This window comes from Sinocyclocheilus grahami, unplaced genomic scaffold (assembly GCF_001515645.1).
Source record: "Sinocyclocheilus grahami isolate Dianchi unplaced genomic scaffold, SAMN03320097.WGS_v1.1 scaffold99.1, whole genome shotgun sequence".
Taxonomy (NCBI): Eukaryota; Metazoa; Chordata; class Actinopteri; order Cypriniformes; family Cyprinidae; genus Sinocyclocheilus; species Sinocyclocheilus grahami.
Genome location: NW_015505278.1, coordinates 1,213,216 through 1,225,753, shown reverse-complemented (window position 1 = coordinate 1,225,753; position 12,538 = coordinate 1,213,216). Strand labels below are relative to the sequence as shown.

At 38.9% G+C, this 12,538-nt stretch overlaps 2 protein-coding genes across 2 annotated transcripts in view; one reads left to right on the top strand and one right to left on the bottom strand.

Annotated features, from left to right (window-relative positions):
• LOC107588210 (protein Shroom4-like) overlaps positions 1-3,089 on the bottom strand; it is a 40,838-nt gene extending 37,749 nt beyond the window's left edge. Inside the window, exon 1 of the mRNA XM_016276234.1 lies at positions 2,840-3,089. Within this exon, the coding sequence (XP_016131720.1) occupies positions 2,840-2,965 (126 nt within the window). The 5' untranslated portion in view covers positions 2,966-3,089. The remainder of the gene's footprint in view (positions 1-2,839) is intronic.
• A 3,862-nt stretch (positions 3,090-6,951) lies between these two features.
• On the top strand, positions 6,952-10,752 carry cmtr2 (cap methyltransferase 2). The gene is made up of 2 exons (XM_016276197.1): positions 6,952-7,015; positions 8,325-10,752. The coding sequence occupies exon 2, from the start codon at positions 8,364-8,366 to the stop codon at positions 10,590-10,592; it is 2,229 nt and encodes a 742-aa protein (XP_016131683.1). The 5' UTR covers positions 6,952-7,015; positions 8,325-8,363; the 3' UTR covers positions 10,593-10,752.
• The last annotated feature ends 1,786 nt before the right edge of the window (positions 10,753-12,538 follow it).

Below are 12,538 nucleotides of genomic sequence, written 5' to 3'. Positions count from 1 at the left end.
GGGGGGTTGCACAGCCACAGCTGTTGAAAATATCCAAGCATTCTTTGTAAACAAATGGTTTACATGCATTTTTCACCACAATTTAGAGGATCACAGGTCTGGCAATGTTTTGTCATGCATTGGACAAGTTACTTTGAAACCCCTAAACATTTTCAACTCAAAATTAAGTTACAATGGGATGTAAGACCAACTTTGTTAATTTTAGTTCCATCTGAGTCCATTTAAATTCCAACTTTCAGACTTTAACGTAGCACAAGAGATGCCGAGTGTATCCAGCCACTGTTTGTTGTTGATAAATCTTGTATCTAAACCATTGTATCTTCTTGCTGCTGGCTGAGGTCACAATGAGCCATCATGGGATTTTAATTCGAGCACATGTTGCACACCTGGGGGTAGTATTGTGTCTGGTCTTGGGCACCAGGTCCTTATGTTTGCTGTTTGAGATAAATGTCTACCAAGACCACTGGGGGATTCAAAATTTGCCCTCAGAGTGCAAAGATGGAAGATAGGATCAGAGGGCAAGAGATTCCACAAGGAAAAAAAACGAGAGCAGAACACGTAAACATGCAGGTTGTGCTTTGCCTCCAAATCAGATGGAAAAACTATCAGTGTGAGTGGCAGCAACTGGAGTCATGTGCCCCAGAAGGCTCATGCAAACACAGATAAACTATGAAATCCAACTCTGAGGGAGCCTCTGTATATCATATTTATGATGACATCCAAATAAAGTCCTCACAAGCGAGTGAAGCAGGTAGACACAGATGCAGGGCTATGCATCAGACAAAGCATGCGTTTCAGGTTAAGCGGTTAACAAGTCCAGCCAGTGAATATGAGGTAATCAGATTGGCCATAATCCGACCCCTAGAAAACCAAGGGTTGACACTTACCAGCCAGCTACAAAACCTTACCTGCCTCGTGCTTTACTTAAAATCAAATTGCTCAATATAACAAAAAACAACACCGATATCTCTGAAACATATTGGTAATTCATAAATCTGTGTTTCAACAATTCACTTTCAGAATGACAGAGGCAAACACTGAGTTTTATCTCAGAAACATTTTAGGCAATCTTCTCTTGAATGCATTTTTAACCCTGCTGGCAATTCATTGAGAAAGAATGATCAAATGACACATAAATGTCAAAAGCCTAGAAGTGATAAAAGGAACAATATCACTGCTAAGTGCCAAATGTTAAAGCACATTAAATTAAACACAGCAGAGCTAAGAAAATACATTTTACCAACTACACAGCCAAACCGAACTCAACACACATTATACAAGTTATCAAGATGTTTTGAGCACCAGCATAAACAACTTTAAACTCTTAAGACACGCTGAAAAGGCACAAATCAAATTAATTTCTTCCCTATGACAGACAAAAAAAATACCAGCCTCCCCCTCATGACCCCCACTCCCTCCTCCCTGCTGACTGAGGGGGCAGAGTCTGGGAATGTGATCTCTGGGAGTCTTGTCCCCCCAAAACATCTTCATTTAAGAAAAATAAATCAACACTTTTTGCTCAAATGCCATTGGAGAGGAAATGGGAGTGGAAGAAGAAGAAATAAAACATGATTCGCTCACCGCCCTGTGAGGAAACACTAAAACACTACTTTTCTCTAGTCGAAAGAGATGATTTTTAGTCATTGGTGGGTTCAATTAATAAATAAATAAATAATAATTAAAAAAACATTAAGTATTTTAATATTTTTTTGGAGAAAATAAAGTTGATTTTTAGTTATTTGCATCGCGATGCAATGAAGAGTGTATTTTAACTATTTTTATTATTACTAATGACTCTGTTTAAAAAATTCATTGAACAGGAGTAATTTCCAATCTGCCTCGATATCATACATATAAAGGGTTTTTATCTAAATTACTGCACTGTAGTACCACAATCCCAGTTGGTTTTACATGCTAAAGATGAAGTTAATGAGCTGACACAAAGCAGCATGCAACAGTCCATATGGTGTGCACAGAGGGATCCCTGAGACATCTCTGAAACTGATCATTATTGTTACAGCCTCATTTTCATGATCCTAGTACATTCCTTTTTCTAACCAAAAAGCAGCTGCAGTTTTAGCATTATAAATACATGCCAACCTATAATAAAAACAATATGCACTCAACTTTTGAATGCAGATACAATTACTAGAGGGCAATATGGGCAATAAGTGCAATTTAATTATTAATTTAATGACAAAGCAATATAAATGAGATATACACAAAATGTATAAATGTATGCTTTTTTTTTAATTCACTGTAAAATATTTGAAAATATTAATTTTTGAGATAGCTGCCACTAGATTCTGAATATGACGTTAGTCGGAATGACCACTTTGACCAGGCCCACTAATCAGCCAACATTAAACCATCTGTTTGGCAGATTAATCAGCCTGGCCAATTTATTGCTCTATCAAAACTCATGATGGTGAATGGAAAAAGAATAAGATGTCCAGGTCACTTCAGCTATGTCCAGTAGAAATGTGGCTTTTATGAAAACATTGATTTTTCATTCATTTCTTTGGGCTTTTGAAAGTCAATGATTCACAGATCTCATGAGATTCATTATCTGTCATTTGTAAAAAATATATATATATATAAATAATAATAATAATAATAATAATTTAAAAAGAGCTTTAAGGTTGCTTTTGTTATATCCATGTCCATTTCCTTACCACTAGGTTTTTACAAAGTTCCCAAACATCCATCAGTGCACCGTTACAATTCATCCAAGCATAACCAGTGAGTTTAAACTTTCACCACAATGTAATCAAGTATTTGGATATAATCAATAAGCATTTAGCAGGAGTTTCTAACTCTTTGTAAACTCCGGTCTTACTTTAGTAACGATGAGTGGCTCGCCGTGCTCCAGCCCTCCTTTCAGAGTGAATCCCCACGGAGCGCCTCCGTTCAGTTGCACATGGACGTGCTGGAAAGACACCAGTTGCTCAACGGTCTCCATCATGACTTCTGTGCCTTCAGCTCCGTCCAATCGCCATGCAATCACGACCCAACCTCATCACGATAACCGGAGACTCCAGGCATGAGGGGACAAGCGGTGGCCAGTGATGGGCTTTCCGTGGACTGTGGCGGAGGAAGTGCTAGAGAATGAAGAGTAGATTTGAGTGGCAGATGGAAAGGCCAATTAGAACAGCGCGTTGCTCTAACTGACCAATGAAATTGTAGCAGGGGCAGGATTTTTATGGACCGCTGCATTGTCCATTGTGCGACTGTCTGGGAAAACTCAGGAAAGTTGGCCGTTATCGATTCTTGGTCATCATAACTTTCAAACAACGGCGATAATTTACATGAAAGCTGGACAGGAACTTGAAAACGTACTGAAATGTAACCTAATTGTGAGATTTTTTTTCAAAGACATGAGCTCAAAAGACAATTAAATGATCAAATAACTTAAATGCTTTCCCATTAAGACTTAAGTATTTCAACTCCGTTATGTGAAATGATCACTTTTCTGTTAAATGTGTTATTTAACAATCTTCTCTCTTTAACTAGCGAGGCAAGGAAAACCAAAACTAATGCAGCAAAATAAATAATGTTTGGCTACAGGGGAAAAAATGAATAAGATGGTGTGTATTTCAAATTACAATATAAAGTGTAGCCTAACCCTTCTGGTATTCTGGAGCCCTTTTAGACAAATACATTTAAATTATATATAATTGAAATTGAAATTGACCAAAAAGCCTTTTTTTTCCTTTAGCTGTAGACATGAGTAAAAAAGGCCACTTGAGGGAGCTGTTGTTTCATGTGTTGTAGAAGTGTGACATGCTGTGATGTGTCAAGCTGTATTTTAACCATTTAATGGAAGCTCAGCCTGCAGACAGCATATGTGATCAAAGTTTCAGGATGAGCACTTACCTTTCTTTACAAATCATTTCCACACTGATGAGCAGCTATTCCCTTACTCATTCAGCTATGTGATTAACAGAAGTCCAGTGATGTTCAATTTGTCATGTTGTTAGGACATCTGCATTCAGCTATTAAGCTGGAAACCAAATGATCAAAAACTGCAAAAGCGTGTCTAAATCAATTACCTGTCAAACACATGAGTATGGAGAGAGTATATAGTAACACTATATACTACGCTAATAACTACGCTTGATCAGCCAGTTATCTGAAGAGTGTAACTGAAGAGTCATAAAAATCCTATACCCTACAAGATATGCAACTATAGTGATGTACATTTCACAGAACATTCAAAATGTTTTCTATTTAAAATTAATACATGGAAAATTAAAGAATATACTCAAACACACACACACATATATTCCAAATCTTTAAAAAAAAAAAGTCTGATTGGTTTTAAAAGTAGTGGAAAATACAAAACCATGACATTATAAAGATGCTAATAATTTAAAAACAATTAGTGAAATTAACATTTCAAGTCAGTTGACCCTAAAGTACAGGCCCACCACGGGGAGCAACCTTTCTGATTTAGGCATTATGAGGTGCTGCAGTTTACAGCAAATAACTTTTCTCAACATGCTCTCCATTATCATTTTAGTAGTGGTACAAAAAGCAGGGTATCAATCTGAACGCATACTACACTGAGCAAAATTATAAACGCAACACTTGTTTTTGCCCCCATTTTTCATGAGCTGAACTACAGATCTAAGACTTTTTCCAGAACACTGATCATCACTTTAACAGTCTCTCAGAGACTCACCGTGTTAAAGTGAACGAGGTATAGACGCCTATAAAAGTAAGTAAGTAGTCTTTTACCGCAGGCACTTTAATCTAGAGTGACTTTCAATATATTTATTACATGGAAAATCCCCCTGGAGCAACCTCGGGTTAAATGCCTTTCTCAGAGGCACAGTGGTGATAGCTCTTGGTTCTTTCTTTGTGCGGATGAAGCCAGCAACTTTCCAATTACAGCAATAAGACGTTACAATTAAGAAACCATAACATGCTCTCTCATTACCCTTCTTGTCTTTTATCAGTCTCTTAGCATTCTGCATTCTAATCAACTCATTTCAACATAACTTTAATGCATCTCTCATACACATAAATGCACAGCCATATGAACAGCTGAACGCACATGCAAGCACAAGCGCCCTTATGTAGATGAATACACTTGAGCACACATGTAGTGTACTTTTATGCATGACAGCACCCACACATCAGCTCAGCTGTATTCCGGTCATCTATGCTTCTCATTTTGACACTGATGTCTCAGAATTAGTTTGTGTAAGATCAATATCTATCTGTCTTCATTTCTATATACACTCTTAAAAATAAAGGTGCTTCACGATGCAATAGAAGAACATTTTTGTCTAAATGGTTCCATAAAGAACCTTTAACATCTGAAGAACCTTTCTGTTTCACAAAAGGTTCTTTGGGGTGAAAGAAGGTTCTTCAGATTATAAAAAGGTAAGAAAGAGATGGTTCTTTAAAGAACCTTTGACTGAATGGTTCTTTGTGGAACCAAAAATGGTTCTTCTATGGCATCGCTTGAAGGACCTTTTGAAGCACCTTTATTTTTAAGAGTGTAGAGTGTTTTGGTGCACCCTCTGGATTTTGTCGCCCTTTCTTTTCATTCTCTTTTCCACTGTCACCTTAAACAACAGGTCTGAATTTCCCCTATGACCATTTTTCTGTTTCTTAGGCATTTACTGTACAAGAGCAATGGGGTCAAAATCTGCCTGTCACCATGGCAATAAACTGCTCCATTCATGCGAGCAGCTTGTCATCTCCATAGTAATGATCTGAGATCTGACCCTGACAGATTACTGTGCCTTAAATTCACACTTGCACAGGCAGTTATATGGCTGCATACTTCTAATATGCTGAGCCAGGGGAAATTTCTCTGCTTCGCTCTTATCTCTGCTCACACACATTCCTATCGCTTGCTGGCAATACTTTCCCCCCATTTTCTAAGGGTGACATGATTTGAATTCAAAACATTTTGTTTGTTAAAACTCAATTTGTTGTACAATGCTGTTTCATAAATCAAAGAAAGTGACAGTGGATCTTGCTTAATAAATAGTGCATCCTGTTTTAGATGTGAGAGGGGTTTGTTTAAGAGATTCAGTAGCATAAATTACACACATACACACACTATTTAAAGCAATAGCAAATTGTACTCATATGCATACCTATATGTTTTTTTTATCTTTATACAAACATATATCACATATATACACATATTTCAAAAGTTTAAGGTCAGTAAGAGTTTTTTAAATGTTGTGAAAGAAGTTTCAAAATATTGGTCCCCATTGACTGGAAAAAAAAACAATGGAAGTCAATGGGGACCACAAACAGTTTGGTCACCCTCATTCTTCAAAATACCTTCTTTTGTGTTGAGCAGAAGAAAAAAAATCATATAGGTTTAAAACAACCCGAGAGTGAGTAAATGATGTCCATTTAATTTTGTGGGTGAACTATCCCCTTCATGTCTTTAAAAAAAATAGCACTGACCCCAAACTTTTGAACTTTAGTGTATATAAAAGCATGTTATTTATATGATGATTATACTGAAATGATTAGAAAATGTAAAGATGGGACAAACAAAATAAGTCTGTGCATAATATAGTCCTTATAGCCAACAACATAGCCTATAACAGATATACAATATTATCAAATAATTCAAGTACTCACGTAATACACAGAACACAAAATGAATATGGTTAAGGAAGCTGTTTGTCTTGGTAAGATTGTTGCCATATGAAGAACATGCATTTTGCTTTCAGTTCAGTGTGTGTGTGTGTGTGTGTGTGTGTCAGTATGAATTAGAAAGCAAATTAATTCATCAGTCAATGTCATATAGTCGCTGTACAGAGAGAGAACGAGAGAGGGGGGTTTAAATGCAGAAGGAACTTGAAAAACATTAGTAATTTAATTTCAACATCTCCATTTAGCATTCACATGAACTGAAATATACAAAGTACAAAATAATACAAAGTGTCTCTTGCTGAAAGTCACTCACACCCGAGCTTCACGAGCGCTGCTGCGCACTGAGCCATGCACGAGGAAGCGAGAAAACCTACTGAGCTTGGTAAGCACAAGCAGATCTCATTATGTTAGTATCTTGACAACGAAGCGATAGTAAACTTTAACTCAAAGTAGGAAAATAATACTATAGAGTTCGTTTTTAGTGATTCATTTCAATTTATCAGGCTGTAATCGACACATCGTATTTTCCTTCAGATTTTTCCCAAACTAGCACTCCCATAGCAATGATAGTGTTCATCTGTCAGCTCTGTCGGATATTCGGCTGGTGTGAAGAAAATATAGCGGTTAATACAATAGCATAATAAGAATCATAAATCAAAGTCTAATTTTTGAACAAAGCTTTTATTTGCATTTCTACGGTATGTAGCCACGTTAGCTTGTTTGCTAGCTAACCAGACAGTGAGATATAGTCCATGACAAGAACAAGCGTAACCCTTAGATATATGTGAACACACAGGGTTTTTTATTTTTTGTATTAAGTGTCATGCGTTGGTCTGTAAAAACACAAGAGCAAATCATAAGCTTCTCTTCTCTGAGTAATTGAATGTCATGTACAACGGTGTGACAGGCTATACTCCGTCTAAAACTATTTTCAACCGCCTTTTGCGAATTATTTGTAATTGTTGTCCATGCAGCTTTCATGACTAATATTATTTTTGAGACTACATGATATATGTGTAAGTCTATTTAATGTTAAATACATTTGTAACACTGCAGGACCATTAAAAATGAACCAGTGAAGGCAAAAATTGTGTTTTAAAAAGGTGACACGGTTTAGAAATGTTGACCAGGTATAGGACCTAAGCTTTTTATTTTCCCATAAATTGTAACCCAATCATACCCTGTCATAAAACAGTATTAGATATATTTGTGGTATATAACAACATAATTATTCAGTGCTTCCCAAGTAATTCTGACGGGCCATATCAGAGAGATAATATGCTGTTTGACCCTTTGACTGTGGGTTTTGCATTGACACCCTGCACTTTATGAAGAAATAATGTGAGCATGCATGCAGAATAGCATTTGTGAGACTTACTGAGCCTCACTGTCATGTTAAAGCAAATATGTGTACCATTGTAATTAGGAACTCACTAGAAACATTTAAATGCATACTAGTATTCAAATTAAAGGGATAGTTAACCCAAAAATGATCCAAAAATCTGTAATCATTTACTCATTTAAATTTTTTTTGTCCATACAATGGAAGTCAATGGTAACCAAAGCTGTTACCATTCTTCTTTTGAGAGTGAGTAAATGATGCAATAATTTAAATTCTATCTCTTTAAAATCTTCATATTCTGCCAATTTATAGTGCTCATGAAAATCTTTATTGCCCTTGTCTTTTACAGTTTTTGAGTGATTGATGTCGCCAAACATAGTTTTGAAGGATGAACCGGGGCCGGGGAGTGAGAAAAAGAACGGCACCAGAAAAATCAGATGCCTTTGAAACTTGTAATGAGGAAATACGTGTGGAGATTCACCAGCTCTTCAACAAGGTTAGAGGTTATGTTCCCCCTGCTGGAGGAGAATGGACGTTGCCTGACCCAAGTGTGGTGCTCTGTGATCCTCATGTGAGTCACCCACGTTTGCAGGCTCTGAAACAATCACTAAATGAAGTGAAGAATCAACTCAGCGATAAAGACCTCTCAGTATGGCACCAGCATACTTGTTTCACCAACCGAGCAGGCACTGTTACAGCGCACCTTCGCTCCACAACCAACGCAGAGCTGTGCACCCAGGCTTGGGCCAAGTTCTATGAGATCCTAGGCACTTTTAAACTTCTCCCTGACAATGCGTTGAAGAGTGGCGAATTGAACTCCGTACACCTGTGTGAAGCCCCTGGTGCCTTCATATCAGCTCTAAATCACTTCCTCAAGACGAGTGGCCTGCACTGCGACTGGAACTGGATTGCAAACACTCTAAATCCTTACTATGAAGCCAACGGACGTGGTTGCACTATTTCAGATGACAGACTCATCGCACACACTCTGCCTTGGTGGTTCTTTGGATCCGACAACACAGGTGACATAATGCTTCAGAAGCATCTGCTGGAACTGCCGAGATTTGTGAGCAACATGCGCAGTGTTGATTTGGTTACAGCAGATGGAAGCTTTGACTGTCAGGGGGACCCAGGGGAACAGGAGAGATTAGTTGCTCCTCTGCAATATTGCGAAGCCATTTGTACACTTCTGCTGTTAGGAACCGGAGGCTCATTTGTCCTGAAGATGTTCACACTATTTGAACACTCATCTGTCTGTCTGCTGTATCTCCTTGCATGCTGCTTCCGTTCCGTGAACGTCTTCAAGCCAGGCACCAGCAAGTCTGGAAATTCAGAGCTGTATATAGTGTGCTTGGACTATCAGGCCAAAGAACAAATTCGGCCATTGCTCTCAAAGTTAATCCGTAATTACGGACCAGACTTGGCATCCACAGTGGCGCTCTTTCCCCGTCGCTGCATTCCAGACTCATTTCTATGTCAGCATGAAGAGATATGTAAATTTTTCCATGCATTGCAAGTTAACACAATCCAGGAGAACATCAAGCTTTTTGAATGCATGAGCGTAGAACAGCGCAGGCGATTGGAGCAGCTTAGGGAATATGCTGCAGAGTTTTATACAAAACGTTTCAGTGTTCACTACCTCCCTCGGAAAAGCTGGGTTTGCCATGATGGTGTGGCCAGATGGGTAAAAGTCTGTGAAAGGAAGCAAATGGGCTCTTTCAATCAGCGCAAGGAGATGGAACTTCAGGGATGGAAGCAGCGCCTTGCCCATGGTAATCATGGGGAGTTCATAGAGAGACACTGTGCAGGGACAGAAGGATGTGAGATTGTACTTAGTGGCCCATTGGATGAGTGTGATTTGGAAGCCTGGTTTGCCCTTGAGGGAGCTGCCTTGCCGAAAGTCTGCAGCTCCACCTTCTGTGATCAAGAAATGCTAGACTTCCTGAATGAAGCTCTGGAGGAGAACCTGGGGGTCAAAGCGGTGAATCATTCTGACAGAGCTTTGCCAGTATGCAGCTCCTGTAGCATTGACTCCCCTGTAGGCATGTTATCTGAGATTTGCAGCAACCCTGATGTGACATCTTGTTTGGTGCTGGGAAGACAGTCTTGGTGTGACGGAACACTTGTAAGCAGTAAATTGCAGCCAGTGTTTTTGCAAGGACCCTCCTGTTGTGAGGTACAGGATTCCACATTGCAGGACGGACAACCAGACTATCAATTTGAGCTTTTGAACACTGTGCTTTTTGCTCTGCAGAAAGAGCATCAGGGATCGACCCTGGTGATTCCCTTATGTTCTGTCTTAACACGCTTCACCTCCGGCCTGGTTTTCACACTCCACCTGTGCTTTCGTTACATCACATTCCGTTGTTTGTCTGGTTGGCCTCCTGCTGTTCTTGTGTGTATAGGTTTCTCTCCACCATCAGCTCTACCCCGGCTGCTGGACTTTCTCCGGGACGTGTTGGAGAAGATGAAAAAAGTTCAACTTGAGCTGGGGAGGCAGATTCTGCAGTTTGTACCTTTAGAAGAACTTCTCAGAGGGGAATTACCTCGCTTCCTGTCTTCCTTCAATAGTGCTGTTGTTCGACAGCAGCTACATGTGCTCATGCAGGTTGAATAGAGCACATAATGCTACCCCTGTATGCCTAAATTCTCTAGAAGAACTTTTCAGTTAGATTACATTTCAGTGTAATCATGTCTTGGTATACTTTAATTCAAAGAGCAGGTCATATGGCATTTTAAAGTGTCCTAATATTGCGTTGGAGTCCCCTACAACAGGTATAAATGCATCTAAGGTCAGAAAACATTGTAATTTTCTAAGAATATACATTTAATATTAGAGTCCTTTGCCAATGATTTTGAAACAATTCGTTCCAAGCAAGTTCGGAGAAAACCCCTCCCTTCCATAAGCCTACACTGCTCTGATTGGTCAGCCAGCCAAGCCTGCTCTGATCAGCACAGAGGGGAGTCCTTGAGCAAGTTAGCGAGCGCTACTGACAAAGCACCTTTACATAAAACAATAATATAGTGCTCCAATCCGTTCTTAAAATAATGACATAAAATACAAAATCACTTATGCAAGCGAATTGTGCCCACAGCTAAAGTTTAGCTGCTAAACTGTGAACACTTAAAACAATAATGGTGGATACGTTAGCCGAGTGTTAACGTGGCTAACTGATGAAACAATACAGTTTGTAAACCAAAATATGTCTACTGTAATGTTTGAAGAACGACAGACAAAAGACGCTCTGTGTCTTAACTTTTAATCAGAACACAGAACAGCTGTATCACAGGCGCACCGGCCTAACTAACTCGCTCGTCTCTCCCGCATGAACCCTATAACTGCCGGTGCAGCAAAATAAACAGCAATTTCACAATGATTATAAAGTCTGTGTGCTACACTACATTCTTTATTATTAAACGAAGTAATTAGAACAACGTCAGTCTACATTAATCAACACATTCTTAGGAAATAGTGGGTTCACAGCGAATTATCAGAGCTACTTCAGTAATGCCGAGTTCACACTGCACGATTTTCAAAGTCGTCGGATCGCCGTTGTTTTCACACTGCGTGACTATCTGGGGTAGCATTCAGTTGCTGCTGTGTTCACACTGCACGATGGATCGGCGACAGGAGGTTTCACACTGCATGACTTCACAGTAGGAAGAATCGCCGACAGCTCTGTCTGGTCCGCAAACTACGTTTCACAACAAAACACACGCGAGAAGTGATAAGAAAATAACGCGAGAACCCACGTGCGTCAGACGAGGACAGAAGGACAGAGTTATTTCACAATAAACAAACTGAAATTGTAGCGTACATAGTTTGTGCAATTACAGTTATTTAAATTGATCGTTGAAAGATAATATAGATCATGTTCTATTCTGTAATGTCAGAATAAAAAGGTTGCATTTTATGCATGCAACAGCCGGTCACTGGCAGTCCCATGCCAGTGATAATGAACTATGGTTTTACTAAAGTGACCATAGTTCAACTGTATTATTTATAGATTTGAATCATGTGTAAACAAAAAACATATCTGAACCATGTGTAAACAAAAATATAACCTAATAAGTTACAGTTAAGGCGTAAATGTTAAAATGTGTTTTAAACAAAGCTTATCATTAACCATTTTACTCTTAGTAATTTATTAATTTCATAATTTAAAAGTTTAGTTCAGAAGTATCGTATCGATATCGACGATACTGCCTTGAAAAATATCGGTATCGTATCGAAAACAAAATAAGTGGTATCGCCCATCCCTACTAAGTAGTCTAGCAAAAGTGTTTGTGGGCAGGTCAGACTCTGTTCGTATTTCGAGGGCAGGCGGGGATTATGCAAATGTGTTACCCAGTGACGTATACCGGTAACAGGCAAATATTAAAAAATATAACGACTCCTTAAGGCGATTCAGAATCGACTCTCTCTTTTGAGAGACAATGGCTGTGTCCGAAATCGCCCCCTACATTCACTATTCTCTACATTAGGTTACTAATTCAGTTCACTAGAAGGAGTGAATGAAAACGAGTAGTGAACTCGGACACTGAGTGCACCGGAAGGAATGC